We start from the raw sequence: 27111 nt of genomic DNA on the forward strand, positions 1-27111 counted from the left end.
CCCTGCAGACTCCAAGGTGGGCATCTGTGGGCTCATTCTGTGGGGTTTGAAGAGGAGGGATGTGGTGTTGAGAGGTCTGTTGAGAGGTCCTCGAGTTGAGAAGTTTATTCTGTAGTGTCAGCAGTGGATTGACCTGAGCTGCATCAGCAGAGCTGCTGAAAGAAGCAAAATCTTACCTGAATTGGTAACATCCATGCTGGCTCTAAGACACGAGGAGAAGGGAGCAGGAAAGCAGATCGGGGCAAGCCATGCAGTAAAGATGTCTCCTGGAAAGCATCCCAGCTCTCCAGCAGCCATCCCCTTGTATTGCTGCTGAGCACAGAAACGTGAGCCTGACAGGATCTCGGGCCAGAGCGTGGTGCCTGCAGTCAGACCCCCACTGTAAAGAAATGAGGGTGAACTGAGAAGCCCAGGCTGGGGTCACACTTTGAACATTTACTGTTTCCTGCTGTCAGACTGGGACTTGATCACAAAGGTGATTAATGCTCTTCATCTCCTTGCAGCCCATGGTGCTGGATGTAGGGGAGGAACTTCATTTCTGCATCCAGTTTAACCCAGCTTATGAGAACGATTTGAACAGCCAGGTAGCAGAGAGGGCACTCAGGGTGTCTTTCATGGAGCATCCTCATGAGGAGCACATTGCTGTTCGGGGAGAAGTCCACTTCCCAAATCTCTGTCTCCAGGCCAAGGCCCTGGACTTTGGCTGCGTCATGAATGACACTAAACAAGTGCTGTACATGGAGATGACCAACTGCAGCCCACTTCCTGCCCTGTACCACTGGTCATTCCAGACAGACAGCCAGGTGAACACCATAAGGTAGGTGCACCTTTGCCCTCTGCTTAAAGCTCTTCTTCCTGGTGTCCTGTTTGTACTTTGCAAAGACCAAGGCTGTTTGCCTGGGGTTTGACAAAATGTTCTTGAATTTCCCTTGTGGAAATAACACTGGCCAGCCATGATCAGGCTGGAAGCTCAGGGAATAGGTGATCTCCATCAGTTTGATGCTGGTGTAGCCCCCATACTGGTTCCCCTGGAAGGAAAGCTGCTTCCTCAGACCTCTGTGGCCTGAGGCAAAGACCACCTTGATGAAGGGAATTTTGGCCTGTTAAACCACACTTACCTTCCCAGAGCAGCTCTTTGGTGTTTGACAGAGATCAGCAGGGTCTGCAGCTTTAGGAACAGCTGCATCTGTTGGGGGGAGCACACATCTGAACACACCTAGAAGCAGGGCCATCCAGGGCTGGGCTGTGCTTCCCAAGCCCAAGAGCAATCCTGCACTCATACTGGGGCACATCTATGAACGCATTTCTGGCAGTTCCTCCTGCTGTGACCTCTCTACAGAGTGCAGAAGTCTGGGCTGGGCACTTTTTATGACAACAGCAAATGGTTTTTCCATAATGCCCCAGAAACCAAGCAAAGTTAACCAGTAGGCATTGAAGTGCTGCTGTTACAAAGAACAGAGCTCATCCAGAAACAGTTTTGTTCAGAGGACACAGCCTCTTGGGAGCTGTAAATCAGCTGTGGCTATGAGGAGGGCTTAGGGAAGAAGCCCTGGGCACTGGGGCAGCTCATTTCCAGCTGGGTCTTACCAAATCCCAACAAGCTTTTTGTTTGGCCCTTCTTGATTCACAGCACCTTCATGAGCAGATCCTGGAATGCAGAGAAAACTTGGCAAGAACAGGTGGAGGGAGGTGGAGAAGAAGGAGCAGGGCTGTTAGCTCTGCTTGGAGGCCCCTGTTATCTTCTGCCAAATTAAATTAGGGTTTAATTACAACCTAAAGGGGAAATCTAATTTTGATGCTAGAACAATGCATATATTTTATAGTAACAGAGAAACAAGCACATTCCAGTGAGGTCCACGAGGAATTAATTTCCTCTGGGGCCACTTGCTGGCCGCTTACCTGTTTCTCTTTATTCCCATTTTTTAAAACCAAATTAGGCTTTTGGAAATGGGAATGCTGAATCAGTGTTCAGCTTTTAATCACCCCATCTCCCCCTCAGTTAGCTTTGCTGGACCTGAGCCTGCAGGCACTTGCCTGCTCCTGATGCTGAGCTGGTGGCCACTGAGGGTCCCAAGCATCTGGCAGGAGAGCAGCCTCTGCTCCAAAGGGTTTGGCACGGCCCCTTTGCTGGCTCTTTCCGGCTGGGGATGCTGTGAGAGCTCCCTGTTCTGCTCTGCATGTTAATTAAGCAGTAATGTATCTTCTCTGGGTCCCTCAGCAGCCACCATGTGATTGTGCATGGCAGAGGTGCAAATGAAGATGGTCTCCAAGCTATTAACACCTCAAATTGCTCATCAAGAGCCCGGCAGAAGGGCAGCATGTCAGATATTATTTCTGGTCCACATTAAGCACTGTCGGTATTCTAAGTGATCAGAACAGACTAATTCAGTCTGACTTGATTTCAAGAGAATCAAGTATCAAGACTCAGGAAGGTGAGATCAGTAGAACTGAAGCATCCATACATCTAACCTTGTTGGAGCCCATCAGCAGAGCCTCCCAGCATCCATCAGACACACATTTATTTTGGGCAGGAGAGAAAAGTATTTTTTTGCCTGGACAAGACTCTTATGTGCGTAGATGGTTTTTTTCTTCCAACTGTTCAATCCATTTTTTCCTCCTCACTCTCTAGTCCCTGCTGCTTTTTTGAGCAGAGCAATGGTAGAAGCAGCAGAGTCCAGCTGTGGCTGTGGGGTTGGATGTGCCCAACCCGTGCCAATCCATGCCCGCTGTGGAGCCATGAATCTCCCGTGGTTACTCTTTGTCTACACCTACAGGGTTAGAGACAGACTGAGAACAGGCTCTCTTCACCCCTTGGATCTTTGATAGCTCAAAGCTGAGTTAAGCCTTTGCACCAAGAGGTTTTTTGTAGCACTGGAACGGATCTTCAGAATCTCCCCACAGGAGGAACTAAATCTGGAGTCCAATTCAAACATTTTGTCCTATTTTTTACCTTCAAGGTTTCTTCTTGAAAGATTAATTTGTCCCCTTTCTAAGGTCAGTAACCAGCTCCTCAGTTTCCTTTGGGTTTCCCCTCAAAAGGAAGATAATACAAAGTATACACAAGGATATTCTTAGAGACCTGTGACAGAGGCCGCCAAAGGCTCATCCCCAAATGTAGTTGTTCTCTAGAGCTTTCATCCTTTATTCAGGACCCATGCCTTGTCATTTGCATTGATCATTGCTGTTTCTGCATCACCTCTTTGTTTTCCCGTGCAAGATGTGTTCCCTCCCTGGGACAGAGCTAACAGGCACTGAGCAGTCCACGTGCCAGGATAGATCAGCAGGGAACTCTGCACCTCTGTGGCACACGTCAAACCACCTTTGTGTGTTGATCTGACATCTCTGGACAGTGGGAACATCTTGGCTACAGATCCAGAGTAATGAATTGCCAGTAGATTCTTTGGGGAAAGGATTTGTTTAGCTAAACATGTAGAAAATGATTCTTTCCATTCAGGATTTTCTTGGCCAATTTGTTTTGAACAGGAGCCTTTCTCCTCCCAAGTGGGTCTTCCTATAGCATTAGTGATTTCTCCTGTCTCTGTCTCTCTCATTGCATGTCCCCAGGCAGGTGTCACTGCAGGGACCCTGAGAGCCAGATCCCAGCCTTGGTGCTGACAAAAAAAACCAATTCTGTGTTACAGTTGATGGGGTTTTGCTTTGTTGTTTTTTATAACAAGGAAGAAATGGAAAACGCAGACAGTGAAAAAGAGTGCAAGGCAGAAATCTGACAGCAGCGCTCTGTCAGCCCCTGGCAGGGAGAGGCAGGAACAGTGGGAACATCCATCTGAAATGTATTTACCCCCCATGCCCCTGGTGCTGGGGAGTCTCAGATGAGTGACACAACCCCTTCTTGCCCCTGGTGCTCTCAGCTCCTTAGGGCCCTATGTTTTGGGCTTTGGTAGCCCCATAGGTGCTATTTCCCTGCTTAAATCCCCTGGGTAACTTAGAAAAGGAGGGTTGAGTTGTGAGGGGAAGGTGCTGCTGATGTGTCCCTCGGCTGCAGGAGGTTTGGCAGCAGTAGAGCAGTGTTTGCTTGGTGTACCAGAGGAGTTGTTTCCTAACTCTCAGAGCTGGAGGCTCTTGGAGCAAGTGCTCGGTGGTGGGCAGGGATCACCTCTGGGGTGGCCATGTGACTGCCATGGACAGCTTGCAGAGAGTCTCTCTACTCATAGGCAGAGGCACTGGGGAGCTGAAGCAAGGGAGACTTGGAAATTTGTTATTTGCTTTATTCAGACAGAAAGAAAAGTAAAGATGCTCGCCAAGGAGTGGATTGTCAGCCAGCATATGTTGTTACCAAGTCTGTAGTAGAGACACAAAGCTGCACATGGGATGTGGGACAGGGATGCTCTGTCAGGACAAAGACAGGTGGTAATGATTTCCTATTTTCAACGTGTCTGTAGACTTCTTTCTTTTCTACCTTCAGCACAGTGATAGTCACCATGCACCTTCCATCTCTCTGCCTCTTCCAGCATGGTGCTGCTCTTTTCCCAGCTCTCTGGCTGGCAAGTCAGCTAGCCTGCCCCCAGGCCTGGGCATGGCACCTTCTGGTTGAGCTCTGGGAGCACTACAGCATGTTTGAGGCAGCTTCTTCTGCCTCAGGGCTTCTACCCACTGTCACACACCTGGAGGATTTTGACTCGAGACATTACAATGGAAGTTGGAGCCCAGAACAGCTGCATGGGAGTCACTTCAACTCTTACTTGGGTTTGGGGAGCCTCAGCCGCCTCCTTTGCATGAGGGTGACAGACCCTGAGAGCTGTCATTCCTTGCTGGACTGGGGAGCAGCTCTGGGGTGTTGGAGAGGTGAATTGAGGGTACAGGAGGCAAAGGAGAAAGCATTGCCTGGGGGAAAAGCACTGCATATCCCAAGTGCTGTCAGGTGGTTGACTCTCTCCCTGGCTTTGTACTGTGCCATCAGAACCTAGCCTGGGAGATGTTCATGTGTCATCCATGCCCAGATCAGGCTGGGGGGGGCAGGTTGGGTGGGAATTGCCTTCTAATTTTGGAGCCAGTCAGCAAATGCTGGAAGGTGACTTCTTGCTCTGCCAGCACTGTTCAGCTGCAAATCTGGGGAGCAGCCAGCTTCTGCCCTTGCTTTCTGCCCATCTTCATTAGCCAAGGCTCACAGTGGGAGCCCAAGATACATGGGCTCTGCAAAGGGCATCCCCCTCCCTATCCAAGCCTCTCCACCAGTGCTGCCTGGATGGCTCCTGCATGGATTCTCTCTGGGCAGGAGGTGCAGGAGGTTCAAGGCCTGTTTCTACAGAGCTTTATTGTTTATGAAATGAAACATTGATGTTTCTTTTTGGTTTGTTGGTGGGAACAGCCCTCACTGTATGTGACAGTGATGGGTAAGGTGACATAATCTCCCAGACTTCATTCCTCTTAATTTCTCCATCTTTTGTCACCCTTCCTTCTTTTCCTGCTTTCTGCAAGCTGTGCATCAAACAGCTTTCCCAAGAGAAAATCCATCTGAACCCCTGGCACTGCTCTACCCAAAAGTACTGTTTCTAGTATGGCTGTGCTCTTTTCTGGTGCCCCTGTCTTCAGAGGGTAGCTGAGACATCTTTAAACTCTTAGAAGAAGAGGTTCAAACCCCTTGTAAATTTGAATCCAGGTGCCAGATCTTTACAAGTTTTTTGGTGTAAGTCTGCACTGGGGATTTTTGTGCTGATTCCTTCTAGCCCAAGGTTGTTCCTGGACAGGGAACACAACCTAAAACTAAATCTTATGGTGAGGAGCATTGTCCACATGATCCTTGAACTCTGACAGATTGCTGTGTATTGTCTTTGCCAACTCAGAGAACCAGTAGCAGCCGGGTTAAGGTGTGAGGACTCTGGGATGTTAGGGATGTATGCCCTGACTGGGACAGGGAGGCAGCCAGGAGCAGAGAGAGGGGAGGGTTTCAGCTTCCAGGGAGGTTGAATGGGGTTCAGCAAAGCGCAGAACAGCCCACAGAGATGCCCATCCCAGAATTAGTGGTGTGGGATGGAGCAAGAAGGATTTATTTACTCTCCACTGTGTGCTTCATGTAGCAGAGGGAGGTAGGAGTTCCGGGGGGTCGGGCACCCCAGGGGTCCTCTGGGCCCAGCTGCCTTGCTGTGTATTTTCAACAGTGCCTGACTCAAAGCTGTCTTTTCAGTGGCTCTGCCCTCGGGAGAGTCATCCTTCTCCTCCACAGGAAACCTCTCCAGCTGGGAGCTTGCTTTGTTTCTTCTCACTGGTAACTGTCACCTCTTTCCTGCCTGCTGGCCTCCATCACCACCCACTTGTCCCCAGCTGTCCCCAGTGTCACTTGGACCAGGTCAATCCTGTCTGGTCATCCCTTGTCCCATCTCCAGCAGCTCTGTGGGACCATTGGACTGTGAGCGCATGTCCTGGGAGTATGCTTGCCTCACTCTAGGTAAAGCAGGGAGGAATTCTGATGTACCATGTGAGTGACCTTTAACAGTAGCTCAGCAGCAACGTTAACTCGGTTTTTACATGCGGTAAAAGCCCCCCACACCCTTAATCTGATTTCTGCCAGGGTGAGGATCCCTGCTCCTTCTGGGCAGGAGATGGATGGCAATGCCGGCATATTCAGCAGGGTGGAGCTTCAGTGTCTGATTTATTTTGGGATTCGACCCTAGCAAGTATATTAAACTGGAGGTTTTTTTGGTTTGCTTTTCATTTTGTGCTCATTATCGTTGCAGCTTTACCTTCTCCTTCCGTGGCCCGTGGTGACCTGCTGCAGAATCCCATTTGGAGGGTGCGCTGGGCTGGGGCTGCGCTGCCTGCGCGGGATGTGCCGCATCAGCGTGGGCCGGTGGAGACACCTTCTGGGGGTCGGCAGAAGTGGTTAAGACGAGCGGGAATGTTTCCTCTTAGGTGAGGACTTCAGGACGTGCTCCATCATTTCACGTCCCTCCTTTTCTCACCCTGCTCTTTGCCCCATGGAAGGACAGCAATGCTGGCAGGCAAAGAGCCCACCAGCCATGCTGTGAGCTTGTCCTCAGGGTTCAGCTTGTGAGATCCAGCTTCCCTCTCCTGCAGCCTTTGCCCTAAGAAGAGGACAGACTGAGAACCTCTCTCTTTCCACGGCTGGAAGCCTTCTGCTTGCCTGTCAGATCCAACCAGGAGCAACCTGCTGCTCTCAGGTGGTTATGCTCAACCAGCTCTTTGGCTTCCCACTGCTTCCTAATAATGTTAACCCTTGCAGCCATACTCTTTGTGTTTTCAAGCTCTCAGCACTTGCCCCCATGAAGACATCTTAAAATGGTGAGTATCCGGATCCTGGCCACAGAGACAGCTGGAACACATCTCTCCTCCTTTGCTCTTTGTTACAGGGGTTAATAGTCATCTGTTTGCAGAGCTGTTTTTTGGAGTAGCTGGTAAGATTGTAGTTGGTGCAGATTGCTTTAAACAGCACTTCCAAATTACAGCTGTCGGGGCTTGTTTAATTTTGAACAAAGACCACAAATTGTATTTATTGTTAGAGCCACTGATTTGTTCAGAAGGGCCTTTGCCTCGAGTCTGATAGAGAAGCATTCTTCTGTCTCATAGAGAATCAGGAGCTCACCTGATGCTTATAAATCCCCTGGCTGCTGTGCAAAGCATGAGGAAGGAGAAGGCTTAATGGCTTCTGTCATCTGTAAAATCGGTGCAAGTCAGAATAACCACAGTAAAGTCAGTGGAGACTACTTCCAGGGCCATAACTTGTCAAGAGAGGGAAGTAGAGCTGCCTAAGAATGATCTTTACAAGGACCTGCAGTGCCAGCCTGCATTGCTGATTGTGGCTGGCCCTGGTCCAGCTCACCTTGGATCAAGTGACTGGGGATCTTTAGTGCCTGCACCCCAAAAAATTAGATGAGCTACACCCCATAGGAATACTCTGGGAGAGGCATGAGCCATGTTGGACGAAGCCTGAGGGGCCTCAGACCCTCCTCTGACTTTTCTTCTTGAGGGTGATGGTACAGTTGTGGTCTGTGGGTTTCAGCAGGAGCTGAGGACTCTCCGTGAACTCAAAAATCAGATCTTGCAAACATCTGTCCATGGCTTGCTCCAAAGTGCCCTTTCAATCTGCATCTGATTGCCTGGAGGAGAAATTCAAAGTGCATCGTGTAAGGCCATTTAAATACCTCCTGTGTGTGTGGTCTCTGGTGCCTTGTCCTGGGATTACCTGGAAAGAGTTGGTGCTTTGTTGGGAGGCTGCTTTCACCCAGTTCCCTGGCTGTGCCTAATGGGTGGTCCTGTGTGTGGTCCCTGGGGGCCTGGCTAAGGATGCTGCACATATGGTGCCATGCTCCAGGGAAGCAGTCTTGGCACTGTTGAGTGTCCAGGAGTTGGCCTCGATGATCCTTGTGGGCCCTTTCCAACTCAGAGTGTTCCATCAAATTCTTGCATTTAATGTGGAGGGGTGGTGGTGGTTTCTGGTGCATGTCCTTGGTGCTGGCAGGGACCTTGGGCACTATCATTACCTCTCTGTCCTGATGTTGATGGCTCTTACACAGCCTGAGCTGGCAGGGTCGTATCATCCCATGTGACTCTTCACATGTGGTTTGCAGAAGCAGTGTGATTTCTATCTGCTCTATTTTGGGAGGCGGGTGTGGGAAGTGGTGTAAAGCTGTGTCCCAAGCAGGCTCAGAAACCACCACACAGCTTGAGACTTGTTGGGTTTTTTTTTGTAACATCTCAGAGTTTGGGACCAGTATGTGTCATAGGGTTGTCCTGGCCCTTGTAGGAAAGATTCCTCTCTCCCTGGTGTCAATCCACCTGTGCTCCCATTAAATCACCACGTTAATTCCTGGATGCATTTTGTCTCATGTGAGGAGTGTCTGGGTCGGGTGAGAGCAACCCAGAGGGGCTGACAGTTTGTTGTCAGTCCCTCCAGCTCCAGGCTGACCTGCTTCTGTCAGGAGGCTTAGTCTCAGCTCCACAGTGCTGGTGGAAGCACTTCCACAGCCTTTTGGCCCCTCTCTTTTGGGATGGGTCCTCTCTGCTCCTTGCCTTCCTCCCTGCATTCCCAGCCTTGGCCTAGAGTGTTTTCCTGCGAAGTGCAAGACTTGTTTCTGAGGAGGTTTCTTTTTAAACCAGCCCTAAGAGGTTACAGGACATCCTAGAAACAAGTGGGACATCCACAGCTTCCCTGGGCAACCTGTGCCAGTGCCTCATCACCCTCACAAGGAAGAATTTTTTCCTAACATCTAAACCTACTCCCTTTCAGTTTGAATCCTTCCCCCTTATCCTGTCACTACATGCTCTTGGAAGTAGTCTTGCCCCATCTTTCCTGTAAATTCCCTTCAGGTACTGGAAGGCTGCAATTAGGTCACCCCAAAACCTTCTCTTTTCCAGACTCAACAATCCGAGTTTTCTCAACCTTTCCTCATGGGAGAGGCGCTCCATCCTTCTGATCAACTTGGTGGCCTCCTCTGGACTCGCTCCAGAGGTGAAGAAGCATCGTGTGGAGAGAGACAATAAATACACAGGTAGTGCAAGTGCTGTTCACTTGCGTGTTCATTTCTCCCACTGTGCAAATGCCTCCAGAGAAATCCCTTCCCCGGGGCGAAGGTAAGTCTCTGGCTTGCATCCTGGCATTTAACAGCCCGTGTGTGCTGCGTGTTCTTGTGTTCAAACGAGCAAGCTCAGCCGCTTCAGAGGCGGGTGTGAGGCGGCCGGGGGCTTTGCCCCGCGTCCCGTGTGCCGTGTCCGCGGTGTCCGTCCAGGCCCGGGCCCAGGCCCCTCTGCCCGCTGCCCCCCGGGCCGGAGCGCTCCCGGCGCCAGGCCGGGCCGAGGGCGCGCCCGTGTGGCCGAGCGCCGCCACTGCAGCACCGGCGGGCGGCCTTTCCGCGGGCGCGGCCCTTCCCCGCCGCCCTCAGGGGCCCGGCGCAGCCCGGCCCGTCCTGTCGTGCCCCGCTTGGTGTGGAGGCAGAGTTCAGCTGCTGGGCCAGGGCACGGAATGCGCGGTGTGGGACCCCCGAGCGCAGCCCGGGCTTTGCGCAGCCCGCTCCTGTGCTGGCGCTGCGGATGGGAGTGCGGGTCTCTGTGGGGAGCGATCCTCAACGCCCTCCCCGCCCTTCCTGAGCCACTTGGTAAAGCAAGTGAGGGTGTTTTTAGAGATGATACTGTTTCTAATACGTAAGCACAATGTCTGCTGCATTTGTTAGTTCATGAATTTGTTTTTGAAGGTATTGATATTTCCTCACCTTTTCCATCGTGGCCTCTTCCAAAGGTGTTTCAGTATATTTGCATCTCACAGTGACATCTACCACATATGCCTGATTTCCTTTCAGAAATACTAGGTCCTGTTCAGGTCATTAATTGTTCTTATCCCTTATATGTGGTTCCTGGAACACTACTCAGGCTTTCGTTTGGCTTCCTTTGATAGCATTTTGCAGATGTAGTTGTGCCTTTTAATTCTCACAGTGGGGTGTGGTTTCTCAGGACCAGGATCTTGCTGTCTGTCCTGCCGAAACAGGACAGTCACACCAGCCTCACCACGGAGTGCACCTTGGAGCAGCTTCATCTGTGCCTCTGAAACCAGAGTCAAACATTTTCTCTTTGTCACAAGTCTCAGCGTGCCCATGGGATGAGTGACCTGTGCAGAAGCAGCTGCCAAAACTCAGCTCCTGGGAGCTGATCCCCAGCTCCACGTGCACCCCTTGGCAACACAGGCAGAAGACCACCAGCTCCAGGTTCTCCTTAATGCACCAGATGAATTTGTCTTCTGAGGGGCCAGTGGAAGTGGGGTCTGTCCAAATGCCCCTGGACCTATCCCTGCAAAAAGAAGCACAAAGAGCACTCCATGAGCAGGATGAGCAGTGCCTGGATGCTTCTAAGGTGCCTGCCCTACCTGCCCATGTCCTGCCTGCTTCTTGTTTGGTTTCAGCCTTGTGCTGGCAGGGTCCAAAAGGAACATTTCTGCTTCGCCATCATGCTCAAACAAGAAATGCACCTCTGCCTCCAAGGGGGAGATGTTGATGGTTATCTTGTTGCAGCTGCTGAGACAGTTGTGTGTGTTTTACCTGTCCATAAAAAGGAGAAAGGCTGCAGAGGAGACTGTTGCTTTTGGCACACGTCAAGGAAAGCACCGTGTATCAGCAATAGGAGGTGGCACTGGAAAACCACAGCCTAACAAACAGGTGAGGAAAAAGGATCCCAGTCAGGGGCACGGGGCACAGTATGTGTGCTTATCCTTGCATGACTTTGATGCCTCCACATCAGAAGCCTGATGATGTACAGGCTTCAAGAGAGCTTTACACAAAATAAATTCAAAAGTGCCTGGCAAAATAACAGTACACCGGGCACGTGGGTTCTTTCCCTTTCTTTCTTGGGTTGCCTTGCCTTCAGGGAAGGTTTTTCTCTGTAGAAAGGCTTTTGAAAAGATTATTTTAAAATAGTTTAGCTTATCTCTTCCAGAGAAGTCATGAGACTACCTTAGATTTCATGGGTTAGCTCAAAATCTGAGGGAAGAAAATAGAAAGGGTCAGTTCCCAAGGAGAATGTGTAATATAGCAAATGACCCATCTCGCAGGTGTGAAACTGAATTTGGAATAAAAGGGTTAAAGGGGCAAACAGAAATCCCAGCCTATACATCAGCCTGGATAAAAATCCTCTTCCGTTTTTAAACTATTTTGATTGAATGTCTCTGGGTTGTCAAAATACTCCCAGCCCTCCAGAGCTCCCATGGAGAAAATAACTTAATTTCAAATGTCATTAAAAACAAAAAAAAAAAAAAAAAGGAGCAACGTTAAAAATAGAAATACACCAGCAGTTACAACAACATTTTTAGGCAGACTTTATCCAGCAGTGAGGATGCAATGTAATTACAGGAAATGTAATTCCCACTGTGATTTCTCTGCAGGTTCCCCTCCGACACAAACATAATGGCAGGCCAAATCATAAAATCTTAGCACTACTACAGATTAGTGAAAGGTTGACACGTACTGGGTTGCATGGCAACATTTTGGTAGTGTGGGAGAGCTACAGGGGTGCCTTCTGTGAGAAGCTGCCAGAAGCTTCCCTCTTGTCTGACAGAGTCAATGCTAGGTGGCTCCAAGATGGAATCAGCGCTGGCCAAGGCCAAGATTTTGGTAATGCCACAGGAAGAGAAGCTGGGTGGCCAGGATACATCCCCGGAAAGGGATTTCTCTGAAAGACATTTCAGTGACTAGAAAGTGAGGAGGAAAGAATGGATTGAACAGTTGGAAGAAAAAAACCATCTACGCACATAAGAGTCTTGTCCAGGCAAAAAAATACTTTTCTCTCCTGCCCAAAATAAATGTGTGTCTGATGGATGCTGGGAGGCTCTGCTGATGGGCTCCAACAAGGTTAGATGTATGGATGCTTCAGTTCTACTGATCTCACCTTCCTGAGTCTTGATACTTGATTCTCTTGAAATCAAGTCAGACTGAATTAGTTTGTTCTGATCACTTAGAATACCGACAGTGCTTAATGTGGACCAGAAATAATATCTGACATGCTGCCCTTCTGCCGGGCTCTTGATGAGCAATTTGAGGTGTTAATAGCTTGGAGACCATCTTCATTTGCACCTCTGCCATGCACAATCACATGGTGGCTGCTGAGGGACCCAGAGAAGATACATTACTGCTTAATTAACATGCAGAGCAGAACAGGGAGCTCTCACAGCATCCCCAGCCGGAAAGAGCCAGCAAAGGGGCCGTGCCAAACCCTTTGGAGCAGAGGCTGCTCTCCTGCCAGATGCTTGGGACCCTCAGTGGCCACCAGCTCAGCATCAGGAGCAGCAAGTGCCTGCAGGCTCAGGTCCAGCAAAGCTAACTGAGGGGGAGATGGGGTGATTAAAAGCTGAACACTGATTCAGCATTCCCATTTCCAAAAGCCTAATTTGGTTTTAAAAAATGGGAATAAAGAGAAACAGGCAAGCGGCCAGCAAGTGGCCCCAGAGGAAATTAATTCCTCGCGGACCTCACTGGAATGTGCTTGTTTCTCTGTTACTATAAAATATATGCATTGTTCTAGCATCAAAATTAGATTTCCCCTTTAGGTTGTAATTAAACCCTAATTTAATTTGGCAGAAGATAACAGGGGCCTCCAAGCAGAGCTAACAGCCCTGCTCCTTCTTCTCCACCTCCCTCCACCTGTTCTTGCCAAGTTTTCTCTGCATTCCAGGATCTGCTCATGAAGGTGCTGTGAATCAAGAAGGGCCAAACAAAAAGCTTGTTGGGATTTGGTAAGACCCAGCTGGACACAGGTCTGCGGGTGGGAGAGTGGGTCACTGGGGCTGAGTGATCCTGAACGCCCTCCCCACCCTTCCTGAGGCACTTGTAAAGTAAGTAAGGGTGTTTTTAGAGATGATACTGTCTTTAAGCTATAAGCACAATGTCAAGGTGCTTGGCATGAGATGATCTGGGAGGCAGTAGCTGCTGTTAGAGCAGAGCAGCACAGCAAATGAGAATGATAGTTTAGCCTGTCTAAATGACTTTGAAGACAGGGAAACATTAGGCAGCCAACTGGAAGCGTTTGAAATGTGCAACAGCTGAGCTGGGGCTTTCCAAGGACAAAGGCTTAGCTGAAGCAGTTTCTGTGCCAGCAAGTCAGCACTCATTATTTCCTCTTTGTTTCTGTAAAATGAGATGATCCTGGGTGATTCCCTGGGGCGTATTAAGCTGTTTTTTACTAAGGGAGTGACTGGAGCTGTTATCCAAGAGAAGCCCAGTTCCTCTGTCCTGGGACCTGTGCAGTGGGGCTCTGACCTGGCCTTCCCCAACACTTTAGTAGCTGAATTAGAATGAGGGAAGTCAGCTTTCTGCCCTAATAAGAAATTCATTTTTTAATGTCCTTGGAAATAATCTTTACCGATGATCGTGTTGATTTATTTTTGTCTTCTTGCTTTTGTACTGTTTTCATGCTGTGCTTGTGCTTGTTGCATATGTCTCATATCACTGCAGCCAGGGGATTTGCCATGTCTCATCTGGTGCATCATTATTTACCTGCTGTACTGCATGATTCAATTAAGTGAAAGGATTTTAAACTGTTATTCTGGAAGGCTCTCTCTCTTTGAAGCAGATTCCTCTTGTGAATGGCCCTAAATCAACTGGAAGGGAGAGGGTGAGGGGCGGCTCTGCTGTGGGGTACAGGAGCACCTGCCAGGGAAAACACAGTGGGTGTTTTGCTGCATTGCCTGCCCAGTGGGAAATGGGTTAGTGCCAGCTGAAATTATTTCTGTGCCTCTCCTGCAGCCGCAGAGAACTAAAGCCAAAAGCCTGACCTTCGCTATCAGTGGAGAGGGGCCTTGGGTGAGGGTCCTGTGCCCGGGCCTTTGTAATAGGAGAGGGGACCCTGTGCTGTGCTTCAAGAGGCACCCGCTGGGGGATTCAGAGAAGCTCCCTCTGGTCCTTTGTAACGATGGCATCGTACCTGTCCAGGTGAGGACCTGCTCAGGGTGTGCTCTGGTCTGGGAACCAGTGCTTGTCCCATGGAGGAAAGGTACCCCAAAATATGGCAGACCCAGGAACAGGTCTCAGAAATTCTTTTTAGGCAAACAACTGACTTCTGCTCTCCAGGAAGGGAATTCTTCTTGGAAATGGGATTTTCTGACCAGTCTGTCCTCTTCAGCTGAACACAGCGCAGGAAAGGTGGTGGGGGATTTTCTGCACTGTCTCTCAACTCACATTTTGTTCTCGTGGGCACGTGTGATGTCCCAGTTCCATTAGATTGTATTTGATCCCTGTTTACTACATTTTAATTAAACTTGGTTATGGTTTAATTACATTCTGCACATTACTTTTAGTAATTTTTTTTTTTGTCTGATTTTACTTGACCTTTGTGCTGAGTGCTGTGTTTGAAGCAGGGAGATGTGCTGGGCTCCCCATGCTGGACCAGTGGCACTGTGGTGTCAATCCATGTGCCATCCTGTACTCAAACCAGTGTCATTGTGCTCTGTGTTCCCTTTTCTCAGTTTATTTTGAGGACTTTTGTGGCAAAGGTAAATTCATTAACCATGAAGTGTGATCATACATACAGGTAAAATGTGTGCCCTGCTCTTGACTTGGCCAAGCAGCAGCCAAATCCTAGACACAGTTTTCTTCCTTGGGCTTTCTGTCCCCCAAGCTTTTCTTGTGGACTCTTTGCAGGGTTTCCTGCTAGAAAGTTGTAGGAAGCTTTTCTGTTCTTCTAGACATGGTAGGTTTAGTTGGGGGGGATTATCACCACATCAATGGATTCTCTGAGGTCTTTGCTGCACGTGGGAAGGTACTGGCCTGAACAAAGGCAGCCCTTGAGCCCATAACCAGCCAGCGGAAGCTGAAATCCCTCTTTGGCTCAGCTTGCTATATGGCAGGAGCTGGCTGGAAGCAGATGGAATGAGAGTTGGGCATCAGCCCTGCAGAAAAGGCTCCATGTTATGGGAAGTGGCATCTTCTGTTCCTGCTTTTCTCTATCAAACTTCAGATAAATCCACAGCGAGGTGCAGATTCCTGGCGCAGCTGCTCGCCACATCCATCCCTTTTGCTGTCAATCCTGCCCTTGCCAGTAATTCCGGTTTAATAGTTGTAGTTGGGTACATTTACAAATATCTGCCTGTGTGTCTGCGTGGGTGCATGTTTGAGTTCAATTAAAACACTTTATAGATAATTGAGTGACTGTTGCAGCTAAGGCTGTCCAATCACTTTGTAAACGTTAAATTAAGCAATGATTAAGTGCTGCTAAATCCTTTTAGACATAAACCTGTGCCCAGAACCGGGACTGTGCCTCCTCGGGCTACCCGGGCAAAGGCGTCTCTCCCTAATGACGCTCTCGTTAATGACCCCAGGGGTTAATGAGCCGGTGGTGCAGCGTGTCTCCGCGCCGCGCGGGGGCGCTGTGCAGCGGAGCGGGCTCACGTGGCCGCGCTTCCCGGTCGGGGTCACGTGGCCGCATCGCCCGGTCGGGGTCACGTGGCCGCCGGTGGCGGCGGCGGGGCCATGAACGCGGAGCGGGACCTGTCGCCGCTGACCCCCGGCGTGGTGCGGGCGCTGACCGACAAACTCTATGAGAAGAGGAAGGTGGCGGCCTTGGAGATAGAGAAGTGAGCGGCGGGAGCCACCGGCAGCCGGGAGGGCAGCGGGAATGGGGGCGGTGCCGGTGCGGGCGGCCCCGGGGCTGGGGTCAGGGAGCCTGGCCCGGCGCCCCGGGGAAGGGCGGGGCGAGGTGTTGTGCTGCTAGGGCTCCCTGCGGCCCCGGGGTGGCGGGAGCCGGCCCGTGATGCTTGGGTGGGTCCAGCCGTACACCGGGCGGCGGGAGGGAGCGGCCTGGCTGCCCGGGGGTGGCGGTCACCCCGGGACGTCCGGGGTACCGGAGCTTCTGGCCTGGGTCCCTGCGGGCTCGGCAGCCCCGGGAAGGGGCTCAGGTGACACGGTGACCCTGTCGGGGACAGCGCCGTGGGCGGTGCTCGGGCAGGAGGGATCTCTCCCAGAGCTGCTCCCTGTCTCCCAGCCCCATCCCGCCGGCCACTGAAGTTTATCCCCGAGCGCGTCAGCTCCTGGGTGCGGGTGAGGACCCGCTGGCTCCGGGCGCATCCCAAGAGCCCGTGACAGAGGCTCGTTCTGACGGCGGGTGCCCGGTGCAGTTGCGCTTGCACAGCCCTATGCGAGGTGAATACATGAGTGGCATCACTGTAGGAAATGCACTGTTTGCTGTGCTGCGACACATCCAGAGTCCTGGTGGCATCCCACCTCTCCCCCGAGGGTTCACCCAAGCTTGTCCCATGCTGGATGCTGGCTAGAAGAGGTGGGAAGTGTTGCTGTCACCCCTGGCCATCGGGTTTTGCCCTTGGTTCTTCCTGTGCACAGCTGCTGTTCCAGCGGGCCTTCCTTTCGGAGCATCCCAGGCAAAGGTCTGCAGGCACCTTCTGGTGTGGCCATGCCCCTCTGGTGTTGCTTGTTGTACCCTGCCTGTCTTCTCACCCTTGCTGTGCTGGGCCGCAGCTTTCCCTGGGAAGGAGTGTGTTCTCCCTGGGCATTGCCTGAGAGCTCAGCTCCCACAGGAGATCTGAAGCATCGCCTTGGTGCAGCCCAGCACAGGGCTGGGAGTGATGGTCCGAGCTGGTGGGTGAGTTTTGGGTGGGAGATGTGGCCGTGGTGGGCCTGCAAGGGGAGCAGTCAGGCACGCGTGGCAGTCCGTGACATGGGCATGGAGTCTCTCTGCTGAGGGTTCGGTGCGGGATGTGGGAACTGCCTGCCTCAAACGTGGAGGGGGCTGTGTGAGAGGTCAGCAGAGAAAAGTGGCACCTGGGAAAGAGTGAGTGTGTGCTTTGCTAGAAACCCAACCCAGTGAGTGCCTTCTGCTGTTCTGTGCGTTTAGTTTTCTCTCATTGTTATAGGAATAATTTATTTTGGGTGGGTTGCAGTGTTGCAGGGTGGGATTCTTGCAATGTCGTCGTAACTCCAGTCTCAGGGATACTTCAGTAACCCCTTTGCTGCACTGTGAGGGGTGATGCTCTGTGCCCTATCCAAGCAGCTCTGTTCCAGCTTACTCTGCCCTGGGATTAAGGGTTTGTGCTTGCCTTACACTAACTAAAGTCTGCTTTGCGGTCAGGCAGTTCATGTGATCAAGCTGCAAGTACAACTTGGGAAGAGTGTGAAGAGGAAAAAGCAAGGGCCAACTTTTCCTACAGATTTCACAGGTTTAGTTCATCTAAAAGCCATCGCAGAATGCCCCCAGCAGCATCACTCCCATGTCCATGGCATCAAGCCAGGAGGGAGTTGCTGCCTCTTGACTCAGGAACCTCCTTATCCTTTAGCTGGTAATGCAGGAGCAGCTCCTGCTGCTTGCAGGCTCTGATGCTGCACTTTTTGCCTCATTAGTTAAATCTTGAGTCCTTTAAACTTGCGAAGGAAGCCTGTAAATTTATTCCTGTTCAAAGCTCCATTAGTGAAATGTAGGCAGTAAAATGATCATCCCAATGATCTGTCTTGCTCGAGCTCAGTGCATTTCTCTTCTTGGAGCAGGACTGGAAATAGAGCCATAATCCCTAAAGCAGCAGTCTGTGAGTGGGGATTGGACTGTAACTGTTGGACAACTTGGCTTTGGAGTAGGGAGAGTGAGGGAGGGGCTGCCTGGTGCCCCCAGGGCGAAAGGGAGCAACTGCTTTTTGCAGAGCTACATGAGAGCAGAGCTGGTGTTCGTAATTTTGGGGAGGAAAAGTTCATAAACGTCTTCTGTAATGATGTTCCTGGATTATAAAGTGTGTGAATGGCCGGTGGCACCTGTTTGGAAGTGTGAGATTTATATAGTGCCAAAGAAACCCTGTATGGAATTAGGCAGTGAAAGCTTTTGCACCTTTATTGACAGTTAAGGTAAAGATGATTATTTAGGCAAAGTTTTTGAGGTGCCTAAGTCTGCATTATGGATAGAAATGCAAGCAAAAAGGAGGAAAAAGAGCACTGCATTGGCCGGGAATCGAACCCGGGCCTCCCGCGTGGCAGGCGAGAATTCTACCACTGAACCACCAATGCTCCAGCTGCCTGCACAGCTGCCTGCACAGCTGCCTGTGCCTCCCTGCCTGGCCAAGGGCCCTGCCAACAGCAAACTGGGGCTGAAGAGCTGGTTGGGCAAGCTGGGACCTGGAAGCAGTTCTGTAGGCAGGAGCAGGGATATGGATCTCTTCATCCGCGACTGATGTGTTAATTATCTCTGGGTAACGACCTGCAAGTTTCTGGGGAGGAGCAGGTATTGTATATGGAAACTGTGTTGGCTTTTTGTAAAGTCTTGGGCTGTTTTAAGAATATTGAAATATACTGTTAGTAGTAAAGTTATATATATGGGATGTTAACTGAAGCACTTATGGGTGGCTGGAAGGGTCCAAAACCATGGCACTGTGTGTGGGTCTGGTGGGCAGCAATTCCCTGCCAAGCCACCAGCACTCTGGGTGCGTGCTGGGCTCCCATTCTGTGCCATGCTGGGGGTGAATGACCCTGAAAACCTGCCCTGTTGGAGGAGCTGTGTAGACCTGGTAACTTCTCTGCAAGCACACAGCTGCACTGGGTTGGCCCCTGAGAGCACATCCTGGGCTGAGAGTTTGTGAACGGTGTAGGAGGCTGCAGGCTAGAGGAGCAGGAGGGCAGGGAGCTGCTGGTGAATGTGAGCAGGAAGGAGGGGAGAGCTCTGGTTTTGCTTTTGGGTTCCTTCAGCATTCTGGATTTCAGTACTGCTTTCTCTGGTGCTTGTTGTGGCTGAAAGTCCCTGTCTCTGACACCAAGCCCCTCAATGTTTGTATCAGGCAGAACCTAAACCTCCCTGTGTGCCTCTTGCTCCTCTCCCCAGGCTGGTGCGAGAGTTTGTGGCTCAGAACAACACATCCCAGATCAAACACGTGATCCAGATCCTGTCACAGGAGTTTGCGCTCTCCCAGCACCCCCACAGCCGGAAAGGGGGACTCATTGGCCTCGCTGCTTGCTCCATTGCCCTTGGCAAGGTAGGTGTGATGGGTTTTTTGGCTTGTGCAGGTTGCGGTGAGAGAACAGCAGCTCCTCTTGGGTCAGTGTGATGGGGAGACTCGGGCTGGTGGCCCCGCAGTTCCCTGGCTCCCTCCTGCTATTGCAGCCTACAGCTGGGTTGTGTTGGAGTTTTCCCAGCACACCCAGCCACACCCTTTGGGCCCAGGCGCACTTTCTGGCCTGGGTTACATCTTGGCAGCTGCTTAAGTGTGGTTAAAGGGCTTCTGTCCATCTTCAGTCTCCAGCAGCAGGACTAGACTCAGCTGGTTGGGTGCTAGTTTGTGTTAAAAGAGCGGACAAGAGTTTCAGCCCTTCCATTTCCTGCTGTGCACTGCTGACACTGGCCCTTACAGAAATCCATCCCTGGCTCCCTCTGCCCTGCAGGCAGGAGATGAGGCAGATGCCCAGCAAACCTGATCGCTTCTCACTGTACCTGAATAAAAAAATTCAGTAATAAAATTCAAAATTCATTAGTAAATCCTGGCTGGCATAGGTGCACTAAAGCCATCACAGGCCTGAATATTTGCAGTGTATTCCAGGGCATCTCTTCCCACTCGCTGTGGCATGGTCCTTAGCTAACCAGTCTCCTTGTGCCCCCAGGACTCTGGGCTGTACCTGAAAGAGCTGATTGAGCCAGTGCTGACGTGTTTCAATGATGCTGACAGTCGACTGCGGTACTACGCCTGCGAGGCTCTCTACAACATTGTCAAGGTGGCCAGGGGCTCTGTCCTCCCGCACTTCAACGTGCTCTTCGATGGCCTCAGCAAGGTAAGAAGCTTCCTCTTAATCCCCATGTGCTTTTCGAGGACTAGTCCTCATCATCTCCAAACCAAATTGTTCAAGGTTTTTTTTCCAAGCAAACTGATTTACTTTGACCCAGACAGGTCTGAAGGACAGAGTCACAGAATATTCTGAGTTGGAAGGGACCCACAAGGATCAGCAAAATGAGCAGTTTCTACACAGTAGCCGCTGATACTGTGGGTATGAAGTTGACTGTCAGATACCTTGTTCTCTGTCCTCGCCTCCAGGATGTATTCTCCTGCTCCTTGTTGAATGGTACTAGAAAATGAGGCTGAGAGAACTGCTGCAGGCAAGGTGGATCTGCAGCAGTTTGGCTTTGTGGGGTCTGTAGTGTCAAAACTATGTCTGTGCATGTCTGCCTTTGCAGATTTTCACTGGTAACCTGCACTTCTCTGTTCCTTGGGAGTGACTGCTGGCCCATGAAAACCTGCATAGCTGGGGGAGGTGATGTGTGCTTGATCTCTCCCTTAAGAAGTCTCTCAGGAGAATTTTTTGGAGCCTAATGAGAAGTTGGAGATAAAGGGACTTCTGTATGTCTGTCCCTGTGTTGTCAAAGGAGAGTAACAGTCCTGTGAGCCTGTTGTGAGCTGCGCTGCAGAACAGGGAGCAGACCTGGGACCTGCTGTTGCAACGTCTCTTTGTTTCTGTCTTTCACAGCTGGCTGCTGATCCTGACCCAAATGTCAAAAGTGGCTCTGAGCTCCTCGATCGGCTGCTCAAGGTATTTTTGCTCTCTGCTGAGAGTCCTTGGTGCAAGCTGGAGGCATGTCCTGGCTGGGGATATGTCAGTCCCTGAGGCTGCAGCTGCTAAAGCCATCCCACCTCAGTCCTGTGGCTGCTGTCAGAATATTTTTTTCTCTCACTGGCTGCAGCCTCTTCGATCAAGGCTCTGGTAGCCTTCTCAGGCAGCCGGATGTAGGGCCTCGTGGGTTATCCCAGTGGCATGCGTGCATTCAGCTCGTGGGAGCTGGTGGAAGCAAGGTTTGAGTCTGAGGGTTGCAGTGCTGTGCCAGGCAGCAGAAGGGCTGCTCCTCTGCTCTCCCTCCCTTGCCTAAGGGAGTTGTGATATGAGTGGAGCTGCTGCTGCTGCTTCAAGGTGTGGGCTTGGTTCCCGTTCCTGTTCTGCCTGCTGATGGTCTTTTACTGCCACAGACCTCCCAGTTCCTTTTCTGCTGCTGTTCAGAGGTGAGCTACTCCCTGCCAGGTCCTGCCCTTGCTCCTTGTTATCACAGCAGTTAACTCAGTCTCCTCTGCAAACCTTCCTGCTGGGAGATGTGCTCCACTGCACCAGGCCCAGGGACTCGGCCATGCAGCAAAATCCACCAAGCATGTGGAAAGAGCTGTAAAGGGAAGTGAGGGGACTCTGCCACCCATATCCACGTGGCTACATCAGAAGTGCTTGCTCATGTGTGCAGCACAGCACTGAGGCGTGAATCAGAGAAGCTTCCCAGCTTCCTGTTCAGCCAGGCTGTCACAGCAGTCAGGAGCATCCCTCTCTGGGTCCTGCTCAGCATTAGTCTCTGCCTGAGGGGAATTGCCAGCTCATTGCCTGAATAAACTGCATGATTCCTTCTCCCCAGGTCTCCTGACATGCAGACTCATGCTTGTTATCCTTTTCCTGTCACGTGCCTTAAAAATACAGGGTGGGAGGGCTGCTGCATGGACGTGTGTTGTTAGGCATCCTAACACCCTCTGCTTGGGCTCTGCAGGATATCGTGACAGAGAGCAACCAGTTCGACCTGGTAGGCTTCATCCCGCTGCTGCGTGAGAGGATTTACTCCAACAACCAGTACGCCCGCCAGTTCATCATATCCTGGGTAGGTACACGGGGTACCATGTGTGCCTGCCAGTCTGAACTCCAGGACGTTGTGTCCCATCAGCTTCCCATGTCCAGGCAAACTGCAGGTATCCACAGTGATGTGTGAGCTCCTGGACTTACCTCAGCAGGTTTTTAAGCCAGCAGAGTTTTTTACCTGCTTCTTTAAAAGGGCAGCTCCCTTGTCACCTTGTTGTTGCAGTCACAGTGACGTGGCACTGCGCTTCTGCCAGCCTGCTCAGGGCATTGTAGAAAGTACACTTAAAGTGTTGCTTGTATAAATAGACATACTGTGCTCTAGAGGTTACAGTCTCCCAAGGGATAGCGCTAGGCTGCTTTCCATCACGCAGAGGTGATGGAGGGATGTTGCTCTCCAGGAGGCAAGGGATCTCCACTTGCTCTCTCCTTTCTCTGCAAGGCAGGAGCTCTTGGTGCCTGGCCAGAGTATGGGGAGATGTGTTCCCCTGTGCTCTCTCAGCCATCCCAGGTCTGCCTGGATGCGTCTTGGTAGTCATTCCTGATCCCTGCTTTGTTTTGCAGAGCTGTGATTGGAAAGGTAGCACTGCTGCAGGCTGATTGCTTGCTTGCTGTGCTAGCTCAGCTGTTTCCCGAGATGGGCAACTCCACAGTGTCCTCTTTTTCTTCCCCCCCATCCCACACAGCTCAGCTCTGAATTCCTCAGTATCCTGCCAGATTTGTGCTGGTGATGTTAGTCCGCATCTCCAAAACTCACCTCTTCTTTCGTATTCCTCCCTGATCTAGATCCTGGTCTTAGAGTCTGTGCCTGATATCAACCTCTTGGATTACCTGCCAGAAATCCTAGATGGACTCTTCCAGATCCTGGGAGACAACAGCAAGGAGATACGGAAAATGTGAGTGTGGAGGCGGGCTGGGCATGAGGGCTGTGTGATGTTCGCTGTTCATCCATCACTTTTGCTATTGGTTTGCAATTCTTCTGTGTAACTGCAGTGAAGCTCCATGTGTGTGGTGGGAGACAGATTGGCTTGGGCAGTGGATCAGAGTGTCTTTGACAAGGTCCTCCCCCATCCCGTGACCATACTCTACACTGGGGGACAAACTGTTTTGGCTTGGTTGAGTTGTTGGCTTCCAAGCACCTGATGTTGGAGTCACAGAGCCTGGTGTGTGGTTCTGGGATGGGCGTGAGCTCTCTGAAGAAACTTGCAGCATGACAGCTTCTCTTGGCAAAGCAGAGCTCCAGCCCAGTATCTCCTGGGTGGAGAAGAGAAGCAAGGATTGGGAGCTTGCTCCACAGATACTGCTGCTGGTCCCAAGACAGAGGCATTTTGAAGTGCAGGAATGTCTGCGTGTTCTCAGGGAGGTCAGAGGATCTTGGCATTTTGTGCTGGGAGAGAGTGGCTGGACTGGTTTTGTAGGGCATAAGTAAGTGGTGAGACCAGCCTGGGTCTCTCCTGCTGCCAGGCCTTTCTGGATCCTACCCATATCTCTTTTTTCCCAGCATCCCCATGTCAAGGAACAAGCACTGAAAGCTTTGGCTGTCACCTGCCCCCCTGCTCCTTATCCCAGGCACCTCCATACCCACAGAGCCTGTGTGGCGGTGGGGGAGTTGTGGGAAGCTGGGGGGGCCTCTGGGCTGCCATCACCTCTGTCCTTGCAGCTGTGTGCAGTCTGCTGTGGGGCAGGGTGAGCTTGTCAGCATCATCTTTCCTGACCCTGCTCCTGTGTGGAGACACTTCTGCCGTGCCACCAGCATCCTTCCATGTGCACCTGCAGAAGACAGTCTCCATAAGTTCTTCCTAATTGCTCTAAGGCAACCAAGTTCTGACCAGCTGCTCTGCGTCTCTACAGGTGCGAGGTGGCTCTTGGGGAATTCCTCAAGGAGATCAAGAAGAATCCCTCCAGTGTGAAATTTGCAGAAATGGCCAATATCCTGGTGATCCACTGCCAGGCGGCAGGTGAGTGCACAGGACCGGGCAGTAGCACCAGCCTCCTGATTTGTGGTGCCCACTGTAGATTCAGGCCAGGAGTTTTCCAGCAGGCTGTTCACCAGCTCAGTTGCTTGCCTTTTTTTTGTCACTGTGCATGAAAATTCTGCTGGAAGTGGGGAACAGGCAGCTTTCCTGAAGTTGGCACAACTGCTTTTGTACTGCAGATCACACAGCCACAACATAGGTCTGGCATCCTCCAAAACAGAGGGGCCTAAAAGAAAAATATTTGGCACCTGTGGATATCCAGCACTGCTAGGAGGATCTCTGTAAGGTCTTACTGTAACCTCTGGTGACATTTGGTGCATAGGTCAGATAGTTAAGGATGTGTGTGGTTGTGCCAGTGCTGCACTGTAGCTCCCATGGGTCTGCTGTATAAGCAGTGGCAGAGAGTCACAGCTGCAGCTGGATGTGTTTCCTGAGAATGATCTTGTTCCCTAGTTGTGCTCATTAAGCTTAAACTGCTCTTTAAATGTTGCTCAATGGGAGTGGGTTTCTTGGGGGACAGAAAAGTATAGATAGACTGAGACTGGTTGTTCTTGATTAAACTGACTCCCAATGAATTTACACTGTTAAGCTTAAAATCTGGCCTTGCATCAGCAGAGTGCCTTGGCGGTGGTGCCTCTTCCAGAATTTGGGGAGGCTGTTAAAACCCCAGCTCTAGGAATGATGTTTGACCCAGACCCACAGCTGCAGTGGGTGGGACCAAAGAAATACCCTTATGTGTTGGGAAGCTTGACAGAATACTTGTAAATTAGGAAACCTGCATTAAGGGTAGAACTGGGGTAACTGAAACCTAATGATTGTGTTTAATCTCAAGCTCACTGCAGATTCAGGTCTTACTGATCTCCTCTGGGACTAAACTGTCCCAGATGAAGATCTCTCAGGATAGAGCAGAGGCAGCTCCCTGCTTGCAGGTGGTTCTTGGCCTTTGGAGCCAGTGCTGCCCTTTGCCTCACCTTTGCTTGTCCCATGTCTTCCAGATGAGCTGATCCAGCTGACAGCCATGTGCTGGATGCGGGAGTTCATCCAGCTGGCTGGCCGGGTGATGCTGCCTTACTCCTCAGGGATCCTGACCGCTGTCCTGCCGTGTCTCTCCTACGATGATCGCAAGAAGAGTATCCTTGTAACTCAGAGCTGCTCCCATTCCTGCCACAGCAACCCACAGGGAAGTGCCTGTTCCAGTGCCTGTTTCCTGCCCCTGGAGTGCAGGTCCAGGAGAAGTTCTCCCACCAAGTGCTAACGCCCACATTGGCCCTTTGGATGTGAGGGGGGTTGCGGTAGCTGGGTGGAGCTGCAGTGGCTTTTCTGTGGCTGGCACCTGCCCATGTGTGGGACTGCGTGTTCCTTACACTGCCTTCACTCAGACATCAAGGAGGTGGCGAACGTGTGCAACCAGAGCCTGATGAAGCTGGTCATCCCAGAGGATGATGAAATGGATGAGGCCAAGCCATCAATGACTATACCAGCAGAGCCCACCTCAGAGGAATCCCTCTCCAAGCCAGAGGCAGTGACCACCGGTGAGTCTCAGTTGGTCTGGGCCATTAGAGGTGTGAGGAAGGTCAAGGGAATGTTCTCAAGAGAAGTTCTTGAGTTGATTTGGTGTCCTGAAGCAGCTCAGAGCACATGGGATCTCTATGCTTTCTTTGGAGATCTGTTGCACAGATGATCCTCTGCTGAGACAGACACGTTTGTTGTAGTCTGCATAAGAGGGTCATTGCTCTGACCTGGAGCCCAAGTGGTGCTGCAGTGCTGCGTGCCCTGGTGAGCATCCCCATCCTCTCACCATGCTCCCCTTCAACTTAGTCATCAAGTTGACCTGAAAAAGATAACTTTTAGTTTGGGAGCAGCTATCGTCACCCAAAGGAGAACTCAGAGAGCTGTGTTAGTCCTGGTAGAGCATCAACATGTGCATGGAGAATGTCTGTGGTGGGGAAGGGTTGAGAACAAAAAGGAGAAGAATTTTGGATCCTTTCCAGATTCATGGTGCTCTCCAGACCATCTGGCAGGTATTGTCCCAGTCCTAAGATTTCCAGCACATAAAAGGCAGAAGTTTGCAAGTGGGATAGGAGACCTGAAGGAGGGTTCAAGTGAAAAGAAACTAAGTGGTCCCTATGAATCAATGCCTGGGAACAGCAGTGGTGTTAGCCCTCCAACATCCCTTGGATGCTGTTGTGCTGGCATGACTAAACGTTTCTTCTGGCACAACACATCTTTGTTGTCCAGATGTATGAAATATGTGTTAGTGTTTAAATCACGAGGGCTGATAGGTGTTCTTCTAAAGCTGCACCTTCAGCCCGGTGCTCTCCTTATAACACGCCCACCAGTGGCTTTTGGAAAATCCTGCCATGAGAGGGAGCAGGAGGATGGGATTAAGACTGAAGGGTTTTCTTGTCCAACAACAGCAGTGCAAGGCGGGGAGCTGCCAGGGGGGCTGCCGAGGCAGGGTGCGGCTGGCAGGGGTGGCAGTGCGGGCATGGGTGGCGTTTGGGGTGGCAGGAGGAAGCGGCAAGCACGGAGGCAGCGTGCAGGACAGCATTGGTGGTTCAGTGGTAGAATTCTCGCCTGCCACGCGGGAGGCCCGGGTTCGATTCCCGGCCAATGCAGTGCTCTTTTTCCTCCTCCTTTTTTTTATTTCTATCCATAATGTGGACCCAGGCACCTCAAAATACCAGTCTAAATAAGCATCTTAGTCTTCAATAAAGGTGCAAGAGCTTTCATTACCTAACTCTGTACAGGTTTTCTTACTAGAAGAGAGAAAGCAGAAAAATTTACTGCTGTAGCACAGCAGCAAAAACTTTTTTATTCCTTGTTTGTCCCAAGAATACCTTCTTGTATTAAAATTTGTCACAGAAGGGATTTAAAATATCAACAGAAAGCTTAATTGCTTTATTCTTAGCCCCTCTGGTGTAAAATTGCACCTTGAAGCAGGCAGGATCAGATAAAACTGATGCCTTTCTATGAGAAACTCAGCTCTGCTGTCCAGGCATGCTGATGGAGTGATGTTGCTTGTGTGAGTAGAGGCTGTTGGCACAAGGGGGCACAAAGAGTCAAGTTCATCTTGTCATGCTTTGTCACCATGCTTGTAAGACCCAGTTTTA

General features: G+C 51.0%; 2 protein-coding genes and 2 non-coding genes across 6 annotated transcripts in view; 3 read left to right on the forward strand and 1 right to left on the reverse strand.

The window, feature by feature from the left end:
• The window catches only part of HYDIN (HYDIN axonemal central pair apparatus protein), a 54323-nt gene extending 44264 nt beyond the window's left edge, over window positions 1-10059 (forward strand). Inside the window, exons 15-17 of the mRNA XM_039558593.1 lie at window positions 504-584; window positions 684-817; window positions 9702-10059. Coding sequence (XP_039414527.1) covers window positions 504-584; window positions 684-817; window positions 9702-10059 — 573 coding nt within the window. The remainder of the gene's footprint in view (window positions 1-503; window positions 585-683; window positions 818-9701) is intronic.
• Window positions 6738-27111, forward strand: part of VAC14 (VAC14 component of PIKFYVE complex) — a 68480-nt gene continuing 48106 nt past the window's right edge. Inside the window, exons 1-12 of one of the 3 annotated variants that reach the window (XM_039558285.1) lie at window positions 6738-6867; window positions 7033-8099; window positions 9331-9546; window positions 10420-14381; window positions 19258-19408; window positions 20031-20198; window positions 20889-20951; window positions 21940-22047; window positions 22809-22918; window positions 23874-23980; window positions 24994-25128; window positions 25378-25530. In XM_039558285.1, coding sequence (XP_039414219.1) covers window positions 14362-14381; window positions 19258-19408; window positions 20031-20198; window positions 20889-20951; window positions 21940-22047; window positions 22809-22918; window positions 23874-23980; window positions 24994-25128; window positions 25378-25530 — 1015 coding nt within the window. In that variant the 5' untranslated portion in view covers window positions 6738-6867; window positions 7033-8099; window positions 9331-9546; window positions 10420-14361. Of the gene's footprint in view, window positions 6868-7032; window positions 8100-9330; window positions 9547-9900; window positions 14382-15865; window positions 16022-19257; window positions 19409-20030; window positions 20199-20888; window positions 20952-21939; window positions 22048-22808; window positions 22919-23873; window positions 23981-24993; window positions 25129-25377; window positions 25531-27111 lie in introns of those variants that run through there. The other 2 variants (XM_039558286.1, XM_039558284.1) reach the window with 2 other exon arrangements.
• On the reverse strand, window positions 18379-18449 carry TRNAG-GCC. The gene has a single exon. It is a non-coding gene; the product is annotated as a tRNA-Gly (tRNA).
• TRNAG-GCC lies at window positions 26546-26616 on the forward strand. Its single transcript has one exon. It is a non-coding gene; the product is annotated as a tRNA-Gly (tRNA).

Source organism: Corvus cornix, chromosome 11, assembly GCF_000738735.6.
Source record: "Corvus cornix cornix isolate S_Up_H32 chromosome 11, ASM73873v5, whole genome shotgun sequence".
Classification (NCBI taxonomy): Eukaryota; Metazoa; Chordata; class Aves; order Passeriformes; family Corvidae; genus Corvus; species Corvus cornix.